This window comes from Nomascus leucogenys, chromosome 5 (assembly GCF_006542625.1).
Source record: "Nomascus leucogenys isolate Asia chromosome 5, Asia_NLE_v1, whole genome shotgun sequence".
Classification (NCBI taxonomy): domain Eukaryota; kingdom Metazoa; phylum Chordata; class Mammalia; order Primates; family Hylobatidae; genus Nomascus; species Nomascus leucogenys.
Genome location: NC_044385.1, coordinates 55,631,928 through 55,655,470, shown reverse-complemented (window position 1 = coordinate 55,655,470; position 23,543 = coordinate 55,631,928). Strand labels below are relative to the sequence as shown.

General features: G+C 53.9%; 1 protein-coding gene across 4 annotated transcripts in view; it reads left to right on the top strand.

Annotated features, from left to right (window-relative positions):
- The first annotated feature begins 6,456 nt into the window (after positions 1-6,456).
- The window catches only part of CNTN2 (contactin 2), a 34,817-nt gene continuing 17,730 nt past the window's right edge, over positions 6,457-23,543 (top strand). Inside the window, exons 1-7 of one of the 4 annotated variants that reach the window (XM_030813132.1) lie at positions 6,457-6,788; positions 16,501-16,655; positions 21,287-21,431; positions 21,547-21,722; positions 21,933-22,028; positions 22,449-22,658; positions 22,948-23,047. In XM_030813132.1, coding sequence (XP_030668992.1) covers positions 16,586-16,655; positions 21,287-21,431; positions 21,547-21,722; positions 21,933-22,028; positions 22,449-22,658; positions 22,948-23,047 — 797 coding nt within the window. In that variant the 5' untranslated portion in view covers positions 6,457-6,788; positions 16,501-16,585. Of the gene's footprint in view, positions 6,789-16,143; positions 16,194-16,500; positions 16,656-19,097; positions 21,432-21,546; positions 21,723-21,932; positions 22,029-22,448; positions 22,659-22,947; positions 23,048-23,543 lie in introns of those variants that run through there. The other 3 variants (XM_030813133.1, XR_004030125.1, XM_030813131.1) reach the window with 3 other exon arrangements.

The following is a 23,543-nucleotide window of genomic DNA, read 5'->3' as shown; positions in this document are numbered from 1 at the left end:
AGACACTGTCTGCTGATGCCTTGATCCTGGACTTTTCAGCCTCCAGAACCATAAGCAATACAATTCCATTGTTTCAGCCACCCAGTCTATGGTATTCTGTTAGCAGCCCAAGTTACTAAGACAGCAAGGAACCCAGGAGGAGGAGCAGATAGAGAGGGTGAAAGTGTGTATCAATCAGGGTTTATGAAGTTTATTTCAAGGAATTGACTTACAATTTGGGGGTTGGCAAGTCAGTTTTCTGTAGGGCAAGCCAGCAGCCTGGAAACTCTCAGGCATGAACTGATGCTGTAGGCTTGGGGCAGAACTGCTTATGTCTCAGGGAAACCTCTGTGCTCCTTACGCCTTTCAACTGATTGGATGAAGACTACCCCCATTATCAAGAATAATCTTACTTAAAGCCAACTGACTGAAGATGTTAACCACGTCTACAAAATGCCTTCATAGCAACACCTAGATTCATGTTTGATTAAATGACTGTGTACTATAGCCTTGCCATGTTGACCCATAAAACTGACCATCACAGATGGGGGTTCAAGTATCCTGTGGTGACATGAGAGGCCCACGGGCATCCAAGTGAAGACCTGTGCCTGGCCAGCACAGGTCTGAGCTCCGTGTCGAAAGGACCCTTTCAGGTCTTTGTCACCTCATCTATGACCTGCTGCAATGCCTGACTCGTCAGCCTTCCCACCTACAGGTAGGCGTCTGCTCTGTGCACTCCACCCTCCCTGCCGCCCCACAGTAGACTCTTCAAAACACAAGTTTCAGCCTTGCAGGTGTTGCTTACATCCTCAGATCCTTCCAACAGTTCCCCCGTTGCCCTTGATAAAGGCCCCAAGGGCTTATAATGCTCATCGTGGACTGGCCCCAGCCTACCCCTCCAGCCTCACCCCTTCCTTGCACCCTCAACTCCAGGCATGCTAACTAACTCCCTTTCAAATCTGCCATGCAGATTTGCACAAGCTGTTGCTTCTTCCTGGCACCATCTCTTCCCTGCCTCCTCCAGCTCACACTACAAACACCTGGTCTACCCAGTAAACTCAGAGTCATCCTTCAAGACACAGTTAAAATGTTTTCTCATTCCCAAGCCTCACCAGGCAAAGGCAGATGCCCCCTCATGATACTTCGTGCCAACTTTGGTTATAGCATTCGCAGGATTGGATTCTGATTATTTGTACACGTCATTCCCACCATTAAACTGTGAGCTCCTCACGAGCACTCACTGTGCCTTATTCTCCTCTGTATCCCAGCACTTGGTGCAATACCTGTTACAAGAGGTACTTGGCATTTGCTTGTTAAATGGATGTATGTAGGTATAGGTGAATGGATGGATGAACACCATATTTTCTAACAATTTCTGGTTATCGTTTATTGAACACATCTTTTGTGCCAAACACTGTGCTAGAAGCTTTCAGTCCTGAATCAGTCTAGGTTCTCAGTTGCAGGCAGCATAAATAGACTTTGGCCATCATAAACAGAAGTGGAATTCACCAGAAGGCTATCAAGTTGATCACAGAATCAATGGAAAGACTAAAGAAGTTGACTGAGAAATGGGCAGGAGCCAACACAGGCCAGCCAGCAGAGACAGGCTGACGTCACATCTGGGCAACGTCCAGCCAGGACGCCACCGCTGGCATCACCCACACTGGACACTCCCTCCACTGATGCCAGAACCTTGAAATGCCCGCTGCCTCCTCCACTGTCCAACATGTATGTGTACCTCGCCTCGGCTGATCCACACAGCTCTCTGAAGCAGAGCCTCTTCTCCACTTTACAGATGATGAAATTGAGTCTTAGAAGCCTATGGTCACACAGCTGATCAATAAGGTGGGTGGAACTGGAATCAAGACCTGTCTGACTCCAAGGCCTTCCAACCACTCTGCACTGTCTCCTTCCCGAGGGCACCACTGACATTGTTCTTTAGGAAGGAGCTCCCTGTGTAAACGCTACACAGCAGCCCCGAGATTCCACACTGACATGGGCTGATTGAAACTGCTTCCAAGAGGTTGTACCTCAGACACCCAGAGATCCTGGAAAACAGGGGTCTGGCCTAAGGCTCAGGGAGGCCTGCAGAATCTAGTAAGAACTCCAGTGTCCCCGCCTGCCCCTTCCACCTCCCATGTTCCATGGCTGCCTATTAGCCACCCTGGGCAGGCTTAGTAAAGGACAGACAGAACCAGAGGTTATCTACTCTTCAGCCCAGCCCACTTCCAGGGTCACAGCTGCCCTAAGACTGTTCTCTCATATCCTCTGGATGGCATGGCTCTTACCAGGACCAAAAGATGTCCCCACCAGGAACGCCCTCCTTAAACCCAGATGACCTGGGGGAGTCAAGGACAGAGCTCCAAGCAGGGAACCCATGCACCCAGTCCTAGCCCAGCTCCACCCCCACCACTCTGTGACCTTGGCCCAATCATTTCACCTTTCTGGCTTTGGTTTCTTTGTGACTCAATCCCCCTCTACTGTCCTGCCCTCCCGCCCTCCCACCTTCCACACTAGCCAAATTGTTTCATAAAAAAAGAACTCGGGGTTCTTTGAGCTCTTTGGAGAGACCACATAAATGCACGGCATTATTAGCATCATTACTATTAAATATTAATAATGACATTAGCATCATCTATTATAAGCCTGAAAAAGGAGCTGCAAGAGCCCCGGGTTGAAATGGCAAAGAGAATAATTAGGCCCCTCCGGGCCACAGACCCCTCCGGGCCCTCACATGAAATTAGGAAGAAATATGCAGACAGGGCATTGAGATCTTCCTTCCAGCACCCCTGCTAGGTCAACTTGGCTCCTCCAGGCATTACACAAATCATGGTCTTCCCAGCCTCACATCTTGGCTCCTTTCACACCACATGCCCCCATGCCAGAAACGCATTCCCCACCTCCTCTCTGTCCATCCAGGTTCAATTCAAGATGCACCCACCCACCCCCACTGAAACCTTTACCCACTTCCTACCTGCCTCTCTCCTCATCCTCTGAATGGTTACTATAGCTACTCTCCTTCATTCATTCATCCAGTCAACAAATATTTATTGAGTCTCCACCATGCAGCAGGCACTGTGCTAAGCAGGAGGGTGGGGGACTGGGAGAATACGGACTGTTGAGCTAATACCTACCTTTGGGACTGCATAGCTGAGGGAATGACCATCAGTATTTGATATGACACCTTGCATTCAAAGTGCCTTTAAAAACCATTATGTTTAATTCACATATCCTCACTACCATCCTAGGCCATATCAGTTTTCCCCAGGGCTGTGGATGGACAGTCCTGTTACCACTGTCACACTGCTTCCAAAAAGGTCACTGGCACTTTGAAGACCGCATCCCCTGGCTCTTGGATCCTACATTCCAGGCAGAGGAGCTGCTCCATAAATACAGGGCCTCCTGGGAAAAGGGTCTGGGCAAAGATGCTGGTGGCTGGAGAGGCCAGGAGAGGAGAGGTGAGGCGGGGGAGTGGTGACGAAAGAGAAAGCAAAGGTGCAGCATCCTGGGGCCATGGCAGGGTCTCATCTCCCCACTTGTCCCCAGGGATGGGGCCTGGAAGTCCCTTCTTGATCGGTTAGAGACCCACTGGATTCCATTGCTATCAATCTTGTGTGGCTACAGTAGGAAGAAGCAGATGGTCTGGGCAGGGTTGGGTGGCCCTCAAAATGCTTTCTGACCCCCACCCACCACCATCAAGGGAGCATCACATGTTTGCGGACAAATTTATAAGCCATTTGATTAGCCACCTGATTATCTTCACTGGCCCTTTCTTGCCCTGTTTGAAAGTCTGTGGGGACTCAACTTTGAGATATGGGGTCCCAGCTCTGGACAACATGGAGTCATACTGATTAGCCACAGAAAGGAGAGGTGGCCCTTATGGTCAGCTGCACTGAAGATTCTCGGCTCTGGCTGTCACCAAAGAAGAAGAAACTGTTCTGCCTCCTATTTTGCCCACCTCAAAAGAACAGACAGTAGGTAGCTGGAGTCCATGGCACGGTGGCTAAGCCAGGATGCTGGAGGCGGATCCCAGGCCTCACTCTGTCGTCTAGGCTGGAGTGCAGTGGCATGATCACAGCTCACTGCAGGCTCAACCTCCCAGGCTCAGGTGATCTTCCTACTTCAGCCTTCTAGGTAGTTGGGACTACAGGTGTGCACTGCCACACTGGCTAATTTTTGTGTGTTTTTTGTTGAGACGGGGTTTCACCACGTTGCCCAGGGTTCCACTTGTTTACTATTTCTTTTGAGCAATTTCCTTACTCTTACTGAGAAGCATCTGAAAAATGAGGATAATAACAACATGGACCTCTTGGGCAAGTAATTCAGGTAAAGCATTTAGCATAGCTCCTGGCATATGGGAGGTATTCAAAATGGATATTATTTCTGTTATTATCAAGCTAATGGGCCCCACAAGCAAAATTCAACCTGTACCCCCAAATGCCCACCCCACTCTCTCCTCAGGAACAGGAGCATCTCAGAGACTGGCAGTGCAGATCCCCCTAATCTCCCCAAACTCATTCATACCAGACTTCACTGAGAGCTTCAGGCAAGTGAGAAGATGAGACTTTGGAAACTGTCTCCCCATCCAAGTCTAGGCTTGGCAAATGCTCTTGTTTTCACTTATTGTGTCTGCCAGAGTCCACATGGAGCATGCTGGTTGCACTGAGATCTGAGAGTCTTTGAGACCCAAGTCACCTGTGCTAATGACCCTCCCCAGAGACCCAGCTCCCACCACAGGGCAGCAGCTGTCCTAAAATAGAGTCACAAAGACATTGTCTCCGTCTAAAGCAATCCTTGCAAGCATTTCCAGACCGTTGGTTCCTGGGCCAGCCTGTTTCCTGGCCTGTCAGCCCCCTGCAGCAGACAGCATCCTTTTCTTGGCAAGGACCTATTCCTGCCGTTTTCTGCTAGGAGAGAACTTGCAGAGCCTCCCTTTGGAGCCCAGGCTGACTTGAATGGTGTCAAAGAGCAAGGTTCACCTCAGGAGCTCTGAGCCAATGTGCCAGCCCTCAGACATACAGACAGGCAAGGACAGCGTGAGCAGGGGCAGGAAGGAAAAGATATCCTGGCAAGGGGTTGATGTGTCTGTCTACATAACAGCAATCGACGTTATTTAAGAAACATTATTAGCAAAATCCAACTCCTCCCCACCAGGAACAAAGAAGACTATCTCTCAAGTTGGGCAAGCCCTTTGGAGGGGCTCAGAAGGACGGGAGGGGAGCGCATGTGGGACCTGGGCAGACATTCCAGCCTTGGGGGCTGAGCAGCAGAACCTCCCCGACTCCTTCTCCTTTTCCAGACCCTCTCATTCTGGCCCAGGTCCCCAGGACCTCCTCCACTCAGGGAGACACGGAGCCATGATCCAGGCTTGACAGGTATAGCCATTTAAAACTGGGAGCCTGGCCTGGCCCTGCCAGCTGTTGCAGCATCTGGACTGCTCACCGGTCTTGCCTGTGCAAGCTGGACAGCAGGCAGATCAGAGGGGGGTGAGACAACAGTGACAGCCTGACAGGGCCGACTGGTGCTGCAGATGGCTGGTCCCTCCGCCTCCGGGCCACAGCCTTCCTGGGCACTCCCCCACGTGACAGGAGCAGGGCAGGAGAAAGGCATCGCTGACAAGGGTGAGCACTTAGAATCTCATAGCTGGCAGGACTGTGTCCATCTTTAATCCCTTCAGGTACCAGCGAGGCTCAGAGAGGGCAGGGCACCTAGCCAAACACACACAGCCAGTCAGTTGCGGAAACCAGAGTACGCTTCAGACACCCAGACCCCTAATCCTGGGAGCTTTTCATGACATCACACTGCTGGTTGCTTAAAAATGGGATTGGATCCAAACGTACTGATGCGCAAAAGTGTCCAAGATCAGTTATACAGTTAAAAGTGTTTTTGCCAATCCTACTGTTTTATGTAATCACATTTGTGTGAAATAACCCTACTAATCCATGTAATTGTATACACGAAAATAATAAACCTGGGGGCATGTACTTAGATTTATTAAGAGTAGTGGTTGAGGGACTTTCACTATGTATTTTTAAATGTCCTCTAATATTTAGATATTTTGACAAAAAGCTCAAACTACTTTTGAACAAGGGAAACAATAAAGAGGAACATGGGGTGGACCAGGCAACAGAGACAGCCCCTCCCTGCCACTTGCCCCACACAGCAAGCTGGAATTTCTGATTTGGATCTCTTCCTCGGATAGGGGATTTCTGGGGGAAACAAGGAGTTTTGGCTCCATGGGTCTCCAGGGTTTGAGGAGTAAGAGCCACTTTCTTTTCCCTCTTCACCCCGCCCCTCTCCTGCCCCTTCAGTCCTGGGCAGGGGGACTAGAAGTGGGGCTGGGCAGGATCAGGAGGGCAGGCGGGTCAGACAGCGCCCCGTGGCCTGTCCATGAGCCGCCCATGCATTATGGAAGACGCGTGCTGGGCTCGCTCCCTGGTCCTTAAATGACAGCAAATGAGGTAAAGCCAGGAGGGTGGGGACGGAAAGGGGGTGGGAGGGGGGCAGAAGGAAGCCATCTCCAGGGCCCCTGAGCGTTGGCTGAGGACCGGAGCCAGCCAGTGAGCGGAGCCTGGGAGAGGGAGGAGCACATCTTGATGCAGAGATGCTGCAGTGGCTCCGGGCGCGCTCACACACACGCGCCCTCACCCGCCACCGCCGCCGCGGCCGCCGCCGCACCCGGACAGCGAGCGGCTGAGGCCGCCAGGGCCCAAAGGAGAGCGGCCCAGGGGCTGGCGGCCCGGCCGGCCCCGGCTCACCGACTCGGGCAGCGTCCACCTGCCCCAGCCAACACCCTTCTTTCGCCCCAGGTAGGTGCCAACCGCTTTTGTCTCCTCCAACCCAGGGGCTTCCCGGCGTGCTGTTATGGGCCGGGGCTCCCGGCTCAGTTCCTGTAAATATCCACCTTGTAACTTGCGAGGGAACAGGGACAGGAACACTGGCAGGCTGGGGCCATTCTGACTTCTCCCCTCAGCCCCAGGGTGGGTGCTGGGGCTCCCCCCGCCCTGTCTACGTGGGCGGCATCCCGCAGGGCTCTTCAGGCCGAGCCTGGCCGAAAAGCTGGACCCCAGGAGTGTGTCCAGGAATTCGAGTTGGCCAGCGGGCAGTGGTAGCTGCCTGTGGAGAGGGCAGTTTCTCCTGGGCCGGCCCTGGGCACCCAGTCCCGGACAGGACCAGTCCATACGGCCAGGCCCTGGGCCCTGGCCTGCCCCAGAAGTCCCTGCATGGAATTGAGCCGGAGTCCCCAGTTTTGAGGTCACCCAGGGTCTACCTCTGCAGGGTGACCTCTTTGCAAAGTCTTGCTTCAGTTGGATGGAGGGGGAGGCTGTGGAAGAGAGAGGGGAGAGTGGAGCACAAGTTTAGGCAAAGGCCTGTCCAGGAACTCGGACTCAAGGAGGAGAGTCCTGAGGCCAGTCACATCCCAAAGGGCGAGAGGCTGGGGCTACCGGGCTGAAATTCCTTTCCTTCCCTTCCCCCTCCCAACCTTAGCTTCTCCTCAAATCCCTCCCCCCTATCCTCACTGGTGGGAGGGAAGGATTTGCACAAAGTTTGGCTTTCCAGTAAGGAAAGGGCCTGGGGCCAGAACGGTATGGGGAAGGGAAGGGCCAGAACTGGGGAGTTCTGGAAAGAGAGGGCAATCCTTCTGCCCAGCACCGTGGGGCTTACATAATGGGCTAGAGGTGGGGGGCAGCCCCAGCCAGTGTGTCCAGAGCTGAATCTTGTCACCTTCTCCAAGAGGGTCTCTCAGGTCTGGGAAGCAGTGGGGCATGGAGAAGGCAGTGCCTATGGAAGGGAAGAATCCTGCTGCTATTTGGGGACGGAGTCGGGCACCCTCTTGCCCCAGACCCCTGGGGGTTGAGCCTGTGTCCTAGGGGTGGGGGGATCCAGTGAGACCAGGAGGGAGTGGGGTTGTGCATGCCATGGCTCCAGCCCTGGAGAAAGGTGGGTTTCAGCATCTTTTCCCTCTGCTCAGAAGGTGGGAGAAGGAACAGCCCAAGAAACCCAGTGCACAGGTGATGTTCTGGTCTCGTCTGGGCAACAGTTTTGGCCTCCTCTCCCAACCCTCTGGCCAAAGACGCCTCAGCTCACTTAGCCTCCGAGTCTCTCTACCTCCTGGTCCCACTCAGAGGGGCTGGACGAGCCACGGGAGATTGAGTGCAGCAAAAGGTGGGCCACCTGTGGGAGAGGCTGCTGTGACCGCACCCCCAGGGGTGGGGCAGGGAGACGGCCTGGAGGTCACAACAGGTGCCCTCACTCCTGGCCTGGGGAGAAGGGAGCTCTTCCCTTAAAGACAGCAGCATCCAAGCCCCTCCGCAGGGTGCCCCCCAGTTAACCCCTTTCTAGCCAAGCTGCAGAACCACGGACAGGGCTTTTGCCACAAGGTCAGAGTCCTTCCTAATCTCCCGTAGGAGTCCTCAGCGAGTAAGAGGGAGGCAGGAGGTGAGACAGACAGGAAAGGGCCCCTGACCTGATGATGTCAAAGTCACCCAAGGTCCACCTGCCTCATAGGTGCAGCGACCACTGTGCTCACACCGTGAGTGGCGAGGGAAGCAGAGGCACGCTGCTCATGGAGATGCGTGCCCCAGACTCCAGGAGCCTGCTTTCATTCCCGGCTCTCTCTCTCTTACTCTCCTCCCTTCCTCTACTCCCTCTTTCCTCGAACTCCCTTCTCTCATCGCGTGTACTCCACCGGCTTCAGCCCTCAGCCTCCCCCTACCACCATTTCCCCTGCCAGATTTCACTCCTTATGCAACTCCATTCCAGCACCTTCTCTGCCAGCAGTTGTTCAAATAGAGACACATGTGGGATGGGCCTCCGAGGAATTGTGCTCAACGGGGTGATTGCACATCTCGTCTCTGGCTGACCAAACTTACTCCTTAGGAGCATGTACATAGACAGGTGTACCCCAAGGCATCCTTTCTGCCTCTAAAGCCATCAAGGAAGCAACGCATTTGGGGTGGTTTGGAGGATGCGTGGTCCCCTCTTCAGAAACCTCCTCGAGCCAAACGGTGAGAAAGCGTATTTCAAAGATAATCTCTAAGCCTGAGTGTGGGTGGTATTTGTATTTTTGGAGGGATTCCTAGGGCAGAACCAGGGGGTTGGAGGAGAGGTGGTTGATACGCAGGGGAGGAAGAACCAGAGCAAAGAATATGCCAGGGAAGCCAGAGGGACTTAAGTTAGACTGCAAGAGATACTTCCTGGCTAGAAGGGTGAGCCATGAGGAGGTGGGGCAGTCTCCTTTCAGATGACTCTAAGGATGGTGTGGAGAACTGGGGTCTGGGCCAAGGTTAGAGAGTCCTGCCTGGAGGCAAAGGTTGGGCTGGCTGACCCTGTAAATTTCTTCCAACTTCTAGTAATCCTCTTTCAAATGGTAAGAGGTGGATGTGACTCAGGAATCCATAAGGAGGCAGACATCCTTTTCATTCCCTCATGCATGCTGGCCACCCCCTCATCCTTCAGGACTACAACCCCAATCTAAACAAACCCCCCAGGGGCTGTTGCTAACCTGGAACATGTATGGGAGTTTCTGTGGGCTCTGTGTCCTGACGGTAACCATCCTGGAGTAAGTCCTTTCTTCAGTTTGATGATTCCTTGCTACAAGATTAGCCCATGTTTCTTTGTTTACCAAAGAGAATGCAAACAAAAGCAAGGAGTGTGATATTCTCACCCAAAACCTGAACACCTTCCATCCCAGGACACACTCAGGCCCAAACGCATCTCAGTGTCCTTCTTACCTAATGAGCCATTCAGTTCCCTACTTAGGTGTGGAAGTCAACCCCAGCCCCTCACACGCACCCATCTAGTCAAACCTGCTGGGTTTCCTCCAGCCTAAGCCCACATCTTCTTAGTGCCTGCCACCCCGAACACCCTGACCAAGGGGTTCTCCTACTCTATGCCTGGCTGGAGGGCAGCCTTCCTGCAGTGCTGCCCAAGAGGTGAAGTTAATCTGGACCCCAAATCCAAAGGAAACTAGCTTGAGAGGAGGAGCAGGTTGGGCCCCACCCCCACCAGGCTTAAGCTCTGAACCACCCTGGAGGAAGCTGTCTAGGAACTGGGGGGAGCCTCCTCACAGCAGAGTTGGGGGGACATGCAGAAATTGCTCTGCTAATGCACGAGGAAATTTTCTTCCTGATTTGCTTTTTCCGAAACAAGTTGAAACCATTGTTCTTATGCCTGGCATCTCAAAAAGGGATCCTTCTAAAGCCCTCACTCACTGCCTCACACCACACACAGAGCAGGGCAGGCAAGTAGGAAAATCTAAGATCTGGGGGTGGCTGGCTCCTCATCCCGAGCTTCCCAGGAAGATGGAAGCCTCTCTTCTTCTGTCCACTCCCTACTTTAAAGGGTCTCTCTGTTAGAGTAGGTCTCTCCTGCAGGGGCAAAGACTCTAGGCTCAGATCAAGGGCCAGACACCCCCCTGCCCAATGCTGGAAGCTCAAACAAACCCATGAGCCTGGGAGCCACAGCTCTCCCCAGAGGGCATGTCGGCACCAGGGCTGGGCCTCGGGGAAGCAGCTGCAATCACAAAGAGCCTGCAGAGAGAGCTGAGCAGCACACAGAGGGGACTAAGGAGGGACCGGGCTGCACAGCACCCCTGGTCCCCACTGGGGCTGAGGAGGTCCCTATGTCCCCATTTCTGCCCTAAGGATGTCTCCAGCTCAGGGTACCACAGAGACTCCTCAGTCACAATCCTTCACCCCGCCCCTGCCAGCTGCTGCATGGCCTGGCCCACTGAGATCCTAGCAGTCCCCATCCACACCACCACAGAGCCCTGTACTGACCAGCGGGGCATGGGGATGGTTCAGACCTTCCTGGAGGATGACGGTGCTGTCCCGGGAGGCAATTCTTGTCTTAGGCAAAGGAAAGGGTACTGATCTTAGATCCCACCAGGCAGGAAGTGAGGGCGGTTGAGAAGGAGTACCTGCTTGGGAGTGTCCATCCTGGCCGCATGACCCCCTGAGCACATTGTACCAGGTATAACTCTGTCATGGGGGCTGTGTCCTTGTGCCCCAGTCTGGGGTGCTGTGCTAGTGCTTACCTATGAACACTGCACCTTTGAGGCGTAAGAGGAGGGAGGCACCTGCCCAGGAGATTGTGGGTTTGTCAGTCTCCTAAATACATAGGAGTGCCGCCTGGACGTCATGGTTGTATAGAAGTAAGGCAGACAGGCACAGTGGCTGCGGACACAGGGCTGTGAGATTTCTCAGTTCTAAGATCTGATCTTTCCTGAGCACTCACTATGAGCCTGTGATGGTGGTGACCTCACAGCAGTCCCATGAGGCGGGTCCTACCCTTCTCATCCCATTCTTGCAGATGGGAGAGTGAGGCTGGGAGAGGTTAAGTAATGACTATGATAACCAGGGTTATACTAGTTAGTTTTATTAGGCTTATACTAGCTAGACAGCAGGAGGCAGGCTGACCCAATAGCCTGCCCTGTTAACCAGTGTGCTGTTTTATAGGATGGAGGTCAAGCGTGGACCTGAAGGACTCCTCGAGTACTTCGTAGGCTGATAATAAATCCCTGAGTCTCTGCCCACAGCTGGGCTCTGAACTCCCCTTTCCTACCACCATCCATCGGAAGTTGCCAAATCTCTCATTGCTCTCCAACCTCCACTACTGGGGAGAAGGGGAGAGAGATTCAGGGCCAGGAGCTGGGCATCCCAGTAGGCAGAACTCTGAGTTGGAGGGTGTATCTTTTATTTTCTGACTGGCTCCATGCAGGGGGCCTTATCCCAGAAAACCCTGTCGTGTTTGGAGCCCCACTCACAGCCTTCTGTCCCCCAGCTGCCCCCAGGCCCTTTGTTTCCTGGGCCTGACAATTCAGCCAGCTCCCCCTGGTGCCCCTGAACCCCGCAGTGGTCCACTCCCCCATGTGCTGGTGCCTTGCAGGACCAGCCCCTGCTGATGACAGCCTGTGCTCGCCTGTGCCAGTCTGTGCCTGCACCCCTGCACCAGGGCAGCTGGCCTGGGCGAGGCTTGGCTGGCTCAGGGTTCACAGGGCCAGCTCTGGGCCTGGCATAGCTCCACTCCAGCCTTGCTCCTGACAAAAAGGCCTCCTCCATCCTGGGCATTCTAGAACGCATAATAGGGCAGATGGTATGGGGAGATGACTGATCGGTGAACTCATGAGCGCATCCTAGGCTGCACTCAGGCAGTCAGGGAGCTCTGTAGAGGCAGTAACTTCATTACTGTCTCCCCTGTGCTTAGCACAATGCCTGGCACATGGTCAATAAATACTGTGATGGAAATGAATACAGGGCAGGACTGGACGCCAACTGCCTCACCTTTAGGGAGGCAAGGAGCTCCAACCTTTAGCCCAGACTCTGCGTGTGTGTGTGTGTGTGTGTGTGTGTGTGTGTGTGTGTGTTTTCACCCAAGGCTGTGGCACACAATGGAGCTCAATATACATCTGATCAGGCTGATGGGTCTGCGGTGCTTCCGGAGGGCAACCCCAGGTGCTCCCGGATCCCGGCCCCTCCCCCGCAGTCTCCTCTAAGGCTGTACGTCTTGATCCCTGGAGGGCACCCAGGATCCTTGGGCGGGATTATTCGTGATTACCTATGGTAATTACTTATGGTAATAGAGAAAACAGACAATTCTGACTACTGGAGGTGGAGGCGAAGGATCTATGATGCAAACCTCCTGGTGGGTTTCAGGGAAACAAGGCAAGGGACTGAGTCCTCACACCTGACACACACGCACACACACACACACACAGACACACACACACAGGCACACACACACACAGACATACACACAAAGACCGGACATCATCATACACAGACACATAGACACATGCATACATGCAGACACAAAGATCAGATCACACATATACACAGGGACATATAGACACAACAGACAGATACCCATAAGCATCACATCCATGCACACTGGGACACAGACGCGCACACACACCCAGCTCTCACCAGCACTGCTGTGGGAGCTAGGGACTCCGGGTAGGAATCTGCTCAGAGGCTATCCCGGAGTCTCCAGCCCCTGGTTGTCTGTCTCTGCCTTGCTCTGGCACATTCAGTACGAGTGCCTGGAGCCCAGGCTCCTCCCCAGGCCGGCACCCTGCCCCCAGTGAGCTCCCAGGCCTGACAGGCTGGCAAAGAGCAGGGAGCAAATGATGATTGAGCACCTTCTCTGTGCCAGGCATCAGGATGCAGCACACCAGTGCCAAAGGGGTGATTTTCCAACTTTTTGGAGCCATGGAGCCCTTTGTTTAAAGGGAACTTCATAGGAAAGTCCTGTATATAAAGCAGATACAAGTGGAGCTGCTCTGGCTGGAGTGGAGAAGGAGTCTGGAGCCCCATGCTCTCTCCCTAGCCTCCCATGGTGGCCCTGAGACAGGTCCAAACAGCCCCAAGACTTCACAGCAGTTTGAAAACTACTGCAGGGCACTCTAGCACCTCATGGAACCCTCCAAAGAACTCTGTAAAGTGCATGTTACGATCTCCACTTTGCACATAAGAAAACTGAGGCTTCACAAGGGGCATTAACCTGTCCAAGCTCACGAAGCTGTTCAGAGATGAAGTCAATATTAACAACTCCTGTTCATCAGATTCAAACCCTGGAAGGTCCCGACACCTCTCTATTCTGAGGATAACTCCCTGCATTTGTATAGCATCCAGGGACATATGTCTGTGATTTCCCCTGCTGACCCTAGAGCTCTGAGTGTGTGTGTGTGTGTGTGTGTGTGTGTGTGTGAGAGAGAGAGAGAGAGAGAGAGAGAGAAAGAGAGAGTTTGCCTTGGGGTTGCCCCCAGGAATCACGGAAGACCTGTCAACCCTATCAAGTATATACGGACTGTCCCTGACTTACAGTGGCTTGACTTACTATTTTTCAAATTTATGATGGTGCAAAAGCAATACACGTTCAATGGAAACCATACTTTGAGTATTCAACAACTATTCTGTTTTTCACTTTCAGTACAGTATTCAATACATTACATGAGATACTTAACACGTTATTATAAAATAGGCTTTGTATTTGGTGACTTTGCCCAACTGCAGGTGAATGTAAGTGTTCTGAGTACATTTTTTTTTTTTTTTTTTGAGATGGAATTTCACTCTTGTTGCCCAGGCTGCAGTGCAATGGCATGATGTTGGCTCACTGCAACCTCCGCCTCCCGAGCGATTCTCCTGCCTCAGCCTCCTGAGTAGCTGGGATTACAGGGACCTGCCACCACGCCCGGCTAATTTTTGTATTTTTAGTAGAGATGGGGTTTCACCATGTTGGCCAGGCTGATCTCGAACTCCTGACCTCAGGTGATCCACCCACCTCGGCCTCCCAAAGTGCTGGGATTACAGGCGTGAGCCACAGTGCCCGGTCTTCTGAGTACATTTAAGGTGGGCTAGGCTAAGCTATGATGTTCAGTAGATTAGGTGTTTTAAATGCATTTTCGACTTACGATATTTTTAACTTTCGGTGGGTTTATCGGGATGTAACCCCATCGTAAGTCAAGGAGCATCTGCATGAGCCCCATCAGGTGTGCCCACGCATGTGTTCGCTGGCTCCTGGAGGCATATAATCACAGTTGTTCTTGACCAGTTAAATGCAACATACAAGTAACAACTATGATGTGCCAGGTACTTTGCTAGGCACAGGTAATACCAAGATGAACACAACACAATCACTCCCCTGGGCAGCTCAGAACCTTCTAATGGAGACAGACACAGTTCTATAGGCAGGGTACCAAAGGTGTAGTCAAGAACAGAGTGATCTGAATTCTTTGTGTAGACAGGGGCATCTTAGGCCCTTCCCGGCAGGGATGAGACATGGACAGGGCCTTGCAGGAGAGACTGCCTTGTCTAGGAAGGGCATTACAGGAGAATGGAGATGGATGTGCTGGGGGAATGTTGGAGGGGTTGCAAGTGCAGAATGTCTTGAGTTCAGGTCTGGAACTGAGAGTGGCAAGGACAGGGAGGGGCAGGTATTTGGGGAGAAGTGGCACCTGGGCACCCTGCCTGTCAATGGGAAATGAATATGAGGCTGCAGTCGGAGTGGAGGAGGGAGTGCCATCTGCTCCAACGCCCCCCACCCCCCGCAAAACACCCAGCTTCTCGGCTTCCTTGCCCGTATCCTTCCTGACAGGCCCTGGGGACAACTCTCCCTTCTCTCCTCCCAGGCTCCTTTGGGTGCCAGCTGTGGCTGTGAAAGAGGCAGGAAAAGGTTGTGGGGTGATCAGATGTGGAGGGTTAAAAGGGTTTGGGAGCTGTCTTCCTGAGGAAATAGAGTGTGATGTGAGACAGGGCAGATCCTGAGCTTGCACTGGCCTTCAGCCCCTGCACAGGCCTGAGAGGCAATCTTAGGTCCTCTGCAGCCTTCTTTCTCCACCCAGGTCCCCATCCAGGGGACAGCATTCCCAAGCCCTTGGCCATTCTGCGTGCTGGGAGCATCACCAGAGCCAGAACACTGAGATCCAGAGATGGGAAGGGTCTTGCAGGCAGTTGGCGAAAGGGCCCCCAGCCAGGCTCTCTCCCCAAGCCCTGACCCTCTCCCCCTGCTCTTAAGTTTCCGCAAAGAGGGCAGGCAGAGCAGAGCAGCAGAATCTGCAGCCAGGCTCGCTGGCCCCTGTGGAGGCTCTGAGCCCAGTGACCCAGGTTCACTCTGATAACCAATAACTGGAAAGCAGGCCCCTGACATTCCACACTCCCCTCTGAACTAGGAAAGTCCTCCCAGGGACTGGGAGTGAACAGGGAGGCTGGCTCTGCCACTGCCCTCACCTCCCAAGAGAAGGCCCCATCTCTCAGACTGATGGGACAGGTGTCTGACTTGCTCTCAGCAGCTACAGGGAACAGGTTCTTCTCCAGAGCTCAAGGATTGAACCAAGCCTCAGCTCATCTCTGTGCAAGAGGGAGGCTCCTCTGGGAGCTGCATTAACTCTTTCGACCCAGAAAGCCTGCTGGGCCCCTTCACCCATCTGGTTGGGGGCATTGCTAATGGGGCCAAGGTCATGACTCCACTGGCAAGAGGGTGTGGACAAATCAGTGAGACCCCTCCTCACTGCCAGGAAAACAAGACTGGGAGACTTAAGGCAGCTCCCAGAGGGGCTTATTAGCCCCCACCCAGACAGCTGAGGAGAAGGGGCAGGGAGAAAGTCAGCCCCAAGCCCACCTGCCAGAGGAAGATGTTACTGACTTCCAACCCATGCACGAGTCCTGTTCTATCCCGGCCTCGCCTCAAGAGCTGACGGGCGGGCGAGAGGGCAGGTGGGTTCTTACCTCCCAATTAATCACTGCTTTCACTTCCTAAGCGGCACCCGGCTGGCTGGAGTGGGGGCGGGTGGGGGTACAGGGCTGAGCCAGACTCCCAGGGGACCAGTAGGAGGCACTCAGCCCCAGGAAGAGCTTCTTGGTAATAGCCAAGCCCCTTCCTCTGGGGCCCTGGGGAAAATTAGTGCTTGGGCAATTCCGGCAGCTCCCCAGGCCGAGGTAAAAGCTTTATGGGCCCAGACGTGCCTGGAGCTGGGAGGGGCGCTCCTCGGCTCAGAGCCCTCCTGTCTGTCTGCCTCCCCAGGTCCTTCTCAGCCTCCAGCTGGGCTGTCCCCAAGCTGAGCTGAGGCTCTTCTCCTCCGATCCCCACCTCTGCCCGGACATCCACCATGGGGACAGCCACCAGGAGGAAGCCACACCTGCTGCTGGTAGCTGCTGTGGCCCTTGTCTCCTCTTCAGGTAAGAGGGCTCATCTGGGCTTTGAAGCCTAGCAGGCATGATTATAGCGTTATATCTTTGCTATGATTTGGGTGACGATTACAGAAATCATTGGCTCTGCATTGTGGGAGCAGCTAGATTTCTGAGGCCATTTCCTTGCTAAAATTTCCCATTTGTAGATCTCACCTTCCTTTGAGTTTAGGAGGAGAGGGAATATGTCTTTGCCGTATTATAGATGAAGGAAGAATGACCCAGAGAGGGTGACTGGCTTACCCTAGGTCACACAGCAAGATGATGGCATGCCAGACCTCCACAGTATCACCCGGAGTTGTGGCCTCACAGACTGCACTGTCCAATATAGAAGGTAATAGCCACAACTCAGATTCAATTCCATTTTAAAAATAATTTCCTCAGGTGCACTAGCCACATTTCGAACGTTCAGTAGCCATATTGGATAGCACAGAGCATAGAACATTTCCATCATTGCAGGATGTTCTCCCAGACAGGGCTCTGTAGTCCCCAGACAGCAGTCAATCCCACTAAGCCCTGGAAGGGTTTCTTAAGGCAACGCTGCATCCCAGCAAATGGACCGAGCATAGAACAGGATCTGGGAAGAGATGCGGCAGAGGAGGGAGCTCAGGTTCTCCTCCCAGGGGAGCTCCCAGCTTGGAGGAGAGGCAGAGGGAGGCTGGCAGGAGGGGAAGGAGAGGGTGAAGAGGGCAGGCCGAGAGCCACAGGCCAGCTGGACTCTGGAGAGCATGTCAGGCCAGAGGAGCCAGGCAGCTGGCCTGTCCTAGGGCAAGAGGAAGGTCCCCAGCCGCCTCCTGCTCTAAGGGGTCTGCTGGACCCACTGCTTGGCCTGTGCCTTGACCCTCAGCCCAGATCAATAGATGCTTTTCTCCTTAAACATGTCCGTGGGACTCTCCATGGTCCTGGAGTTCTAAGCACCTCAGACTCCACCTCCCCCACCCCACACCCCCTGCAAGGCCACAGCCGGTGCATTTCAGGCCCTTTGTCTCACGAGGGAGGGACTCCACTGGCATACTTTCAGACGTTCTCATTCTGTCCTCACTGCTTCCCAGTCCTGCAGCTCAGTCAGTGAGGCTGCTGGGAAACAGGGCTGACTCAGAGTGTGGGGGGAGCCACCCAGCCACCCAGGCCTCGCTACCTGTCCAAGGGTCCACCAGCCTGGGAAAAGTTATAGGGATGGGGAGCCTCAACTGCACAGAGCAGGAGATGTGCACCCCAGACAGAGCAGAGGGGAGACGCCTGGGCTTCTGGCATCTGCTCCCTCAGGGACACCTCAGTGCTGGATCCACACCATCTGAGGAAAGGGGTATGGACAACATCCAAGGTCCTTAGACCCAGAGACACACGAAGCCAATGGCCAAGGGGCTGGGATCTGGTCTGCCACCTCCCAGAGTTCCAGAGAGAGACAGGAGTGGCCAATCCCATCGTGGGCCCCCACTCCTCCCAGGAAGGTGCCTCAGCTCTGGGCTTTTCTTGCTGCCCTGTCCTCGGGATATAGCTGTGGATTCCTGGCACTCCAGTGCAAGGAGGGGTATCAAGGATCCCCCTCCACCTTCTCATCTCTTTAACTCCGTTTCTCTGCAAGGTTTCTCATGCCTGTGTTTGGGGGAAAAGTTACCAGGACAGGGCATCAGAAAAGAATCAGAGAGGATGAGGAACAAGAATAAGGAAGGGCTGGCCTCGCCTGGGAGAGTGTGTTTTGTTGTTGTTGTTGTTGTTGTTTGGGGGTTTTGTTTTTGTTTTTGAGACGGAGTCTCACTCTGTTACCCAGACTGGAGTGCAGTGGTGTGATTTTGGCTCTCTGCAACCTCTGACTCCTGGGTTCAAGCGATTCTCCTGCCTCAACCTCCCGAGTAGCTGGGATTACAGACACTCGCCACCATGCTCGGCTAATTTTTGTATTTTTAGTAGAGATAGGGTTTCACCATGTTGGCCAGGCTGGTCTTGAACTCTCGAGCTCAGGTGATCCTCCCGCCTCCACCTCTCAGCGTGCTGGGATTACAGGCAGAGAGCGTGTTTTTGCGTGTGCATGTGTAAGCACACACACGGGAAGGCTCATGTGTGGGTGGGTGTGTATGTAGCTGAAGAGGCAAGTGTGGGTGTGTGAGGGTGTCTGTGGATATGGATGGCTGAGAGGCTGGAGGTATGAGTGAGGTGTCTGCATGGAGGTGGTACTACGCTGGGGATAACGAATGTGTCCAGAAAGTCTCACAGCACAGTGCGACCAGCTCTCATACCCCAGCCTCCCTGCAGAATGCCCAGGGGCATTTTCTAAGACTTGTCTCCTGAGCCTCTCTCTGAGAGATTCTGACTCCTTATCTGTGAGATGGAGCAGGGCCTCTGGTGGCTCTGATGGGAAACAGAGGTCAAGAGTCAGGGACATTGGGGTTAAGAATGCTGGTGGTGGGGTCAGCCTGGCCAAGGTCCAACCTCCCAGATCTGCTCCTTCTCGCTGTGGGATCTGGGGCAAGTTATTGAAGCTTTCTCTCAGTTTCCATATCAGGAAAATAAGAAAATGGCAATACCTATCTTATAAAGAGGTTATGAGAAGGAAATATAGAGCATGGTGTGGGATAAATAGTAAGCACTCCATCGACAGCACCTATTTTTATTATTATGAATGCATGGATTATATATAAAAGTCTCCATGGCCATCTATAGCTGTGTGTCGGGGGGGAATGGATGTGTGTGTAAATGTGTGTATCTTGCCGTTTGAGCAGCTTAGGGAGGTGCATATGTACGAATGTGTGTATGATATGAGTGTGCATATAAGAAAATGTGTGTAGGTGAGAGATGCAAAGGGGTGTGTATGTGAATATTTGGGTGAGTGGACAGCTGAGAGCAGAGGAGAAAGGTTTCTTGGGAAGAAAGAGTCTGAATGTATCAACGTGCCCCGAGCCCACTCAGCCACCCCATCACCCAGAGTTCCTGGAAGCTGCTATTGTACTAGGTGGTTCCCAGCAGCCCGGCTGCCTCCCAGCCCCTCCTTTGCCTCCCCTCCCAGCAGTGCCAGCTGGGGCAGGATTCCTACCCTACACCACCATCATTAACTTGGGATTAAGCTAGGCTCTCCAGCCGAGATGATGCCGTCACCGCCCACCGCCTCCGCCTCTGAGGCCTGGGGCGGCAGGGAGGGAGAATGGCATGAGGGATGCCTGCACCGGGCCATTCCTGGGAGCCCTACCTCCTATCTCATTCTGAGAGCTGCTTAGCAGCTGCCCTCACTCCCAGGGGGCCAGAGCTGAGCCTCATCTGCAGCATGGGGTCACCCCCTACTCCTGGAAGAAGACTGACGGCTGGATGCGCTGGGAAAGGAACTAATTGGTTAATGGGGATCCCTTTCCCCATGACCCACCAACGAAGGCCTGAAATCAGCTGTGTTAAGAGGCAGAAGCCAATTAGGGATAGCCTGGCTCCCACCTGACACCTAAGAAGCAAAACGGACTGGCCCCACCAGTCAGCAGAGAGCCCGCCCCAGCCCTGCCGAAGGGCAGATGGGATGTCCGGCCAATCTGTGGCTCTTCATCCCCTGCCCTGCCCTGCAGCAGGACAATGATGCATGAAGAGAGAGGAGTCTGCCCCACTTGCCTGTGTGGTACTCACTGGTCCACCAAGCTCAGGAGGAATTGATCTGTCTGTGCCACAGACTTGCTGGGTGACCATGGGCAAGTCACTCCCTTTTCTGGACATTTCTTGAATTGTGATACTGGTATTGTATAAAACTGCCACCAAAGCAAACTGCCCACCCTCCACCCACCATAAGGCAATCCTCCTCCTCCAAGTCCCCACCCCACACGTGGCTCCAGCAGACATCTGCTGAGCACACTCTCAATGCCCGCCACCTTCCAAGGGTTTGTCTGGCTGAATCCTCACACAGACCCTGGGAGGTGAACTCATATTCTTTTCATTTCACAGGTGAAGACACTGAGGCTCAGAAGGGTTCTATAACTTTCCCAAGGTCCCATGGCTAGTAGAGGGCCAGCCTAGTACCCAGGCCCAGGCCTTGTTGGTCCACACTGCCCCAGTAAGGGTATTAGGCTCCAGGGACACACATCCTCTCTGCATGTTTGTGGCTGGCGACGTCTCATGCACCTCACACCCCACAGATCAGTTCTCCTGTAAGCCTCCCTTGAAAGCCCCCCAGGAGGTAGAACTGCCTCCATTCTGAGGTAGAAATGCCATTATGGCATTTGCTGCCGTGCACTGTCAATTTCCTGTCTCCCTCCTTAGACCACAAGCCCCTTGAAGAAGAAGGACTGTGTCTTAATCATTTTTACAAGCCAGTCTCTAGCCCAGTGCTGGGTATAGAGCAGGTGCTCAATACCTGAGTGTAGGATGGGTGATTGATTGAACTAATATGGCCAGATGGGGCCTGCCCAGCCTATTTAAATTCAAATTTAAATTAATTAAGTAATATGAAATGTAAAATGTCATCCCTCAGTCGCAATAGCCACATGTCAAGTGCTCAATAGCCCCACATGGCTAGTGGTTACCACATTGAACAGTGCAGAAAATGGGACATTCCCATCATCAGAGAAAGTTTTACTGGACAGCACAGCCCAAGAGGCCAGGCTCCAGCCAGGCCCAGACTCTGAGGCCTCTGGTGGTATCATCACCTGCAGCTTGGAGTTCAGCCCTGGGATCCCCAACCACCTTCGGGCCTGTCTTTGAAGACCAGCCCCTCAGTGTGCTATTCCCAGAGGAGTCCACAGAGGAGCAGGTGTTGCTGGCATGCCGCGCCCGGGCCAGCCCTCCAGCCACCTATCGGTAAGTCCTCTGCAGTGGGTGCTGGGAGGCCCTGGGCAGCCGTTGAAATTTCCCTCTCATCAGCTCTGCCACCAGGCAGGACTCAGAGGTCCCCTTCCTCTGTCCCCTGCTGCAGGTGGAAGATGAATGGTACCGAGATGAAGCTGGAGCCAGGTTCCCGTCACCAGCTGGTGGGGGGCAACCTGGTCATCATGAACCCCACCAAGGCACAGGATGCCGGGGTCTACCAGTGCCTGGCCTCCAACCCAGTGGGCACTGTCGTCAGCAGGGAGGCCATCCTCCGCTTCGGCTGTGAGACCCGCGGGGGACCAAGACACTTTGGGGGAGGGGGAGAGGGGGCTAGGAGAAAGTACCCAGAAAGGACAACTGACACCCCCAAGCTGGGCCTTCCTGACCTCACATGACATGCCTTAGTGAACTGCTGCTTCTCCATGAAGGATGAGTCGGGGAGGGGCTCGCAGGCCAGGAGGACAGTGCTGAGCCCCTGGTCTCTGCCTCCAGTTCTGCAGGAATTCTCCAAGGAGGAGCGAGACCCAGTGAAAACTCATGAAGGCTGGGGGGTGATGTTGCCCTGTAACCCACCTGCCCACTACCCAGGTGAGTCCTGACCTGGGGCCAGGGTTAGAGAGGGCACAGGAAGGGCTTCCAGATGCTTGGCAGAGGAAGGATGGAATAAAAGGAGACCCCTGGAAATGACCCTTAGAAGCACCCATCCCTGGGACCCTAATTTTAAATGATCTGTGTTTCCTTTATGGGTCTGTAATTTGCCATCATTGTGCCCTGCTTCCACCTTCAAACTGGGTGGTCCCTGAGGGCTGCGATCCCTGGCAGACTTAGTGCTCCCTGAGGGCAGGAATAAAGTAGCTTTTTCCCTCCAGGTCTCCCCTTAGCCCCAGTTCAGAGGATGATGGCTGTTAGGACAGGGCTTGCAGAACTCCACCAGCATGCTGGGGTCCCACCCAGAGTGGCCCTGTTAGCCCAGTACCCCCTGGTTTCCTCAAACTCCTCGCATCCTAGGCTTGTCCTACCGCTGGCTCCTCAACGAGTTCCCCAACTTCATCCCGACGGACGGGCGTCACTTCGTGTCCCAGACCACAGGGAACCTGTACATTGCCCGAACCAATGCCTCAGACCTGGGCAACTACTCCTGTTTGGCCACCAGCCACATGGACTTCTCCACCAAGAGCGTCTTCAGCAAGTTTGCTCAGCTCAACTTGGCTGCTGAAGGTCAGGCTTGGCCAGGGGTGGCTGGAGGGAGGGAACTGGAAGGGTCAGCGGGCATTGGGAAAAGGGTTTTTCCTTTGGAGATTGGAAGATCAGCTCTCAGGGCACTGATTCCAGGCCTTGGACCCCTAGATCCTCCTGCTTCAAATCCTCAGGCCCTTGCCCCAGGCCTCAAGGGGATTCCACACAGCTGCCTAGACAGAGTTTGCTCTGAAAGGTGCTGAGATCCCAAGCATGGGAGCACCTGACCTGGAGTCATCTGCATCTGATTTGTAAAACCCTCTCCCCCCAGATACCCGGCTCTTTGCACCCAGCATCAAGGCCCGGTTCCCAGCAGAGACCTATGCACTGGTGGGGCAGCAGGTCACCCTGGAGTGCTTCGCCTTTGGGAAGTGAGTGTGAAGAGGGAGGGGAAGCAGGGCACGGTCTCTCGGGGGCACAGGTGACCCCAGGGTGAGGGCAGGCAGAGTCAGGGCTCTCATCTTGGTGTCCCTCATGGGGTCTAGCAAAGTACTGGGCACACAGTGGGTATCGACCACCACTCATTGAACACTAACTCTCTGGGTGAGGCATCGCATATGCCAGGGGCCTTCCACGGCCAGGATCACTTGGTCTTCCAGCAGCGCATGGCAGGCTCAGACAGCCTGAGTAACACCCAGGGCTGGAGGCAGGCAGCACAATGTACAGACTCCAACCTTGTCTGCCTCGTTCAGATCCCAGCTCTGCCACCCACAGACCTTGGGTAAACTGCCTAACCTATCTGTGCCTCAGTTTCTTTATGGTGGTGATAATAGTACCTACCTCATAGGGTTGTCATGAGGATTAAATCAGTTCATATATGTGAGATACTTAGAACAGTGCCTGGAATTTAGTTAAGTGTTCCGTGAG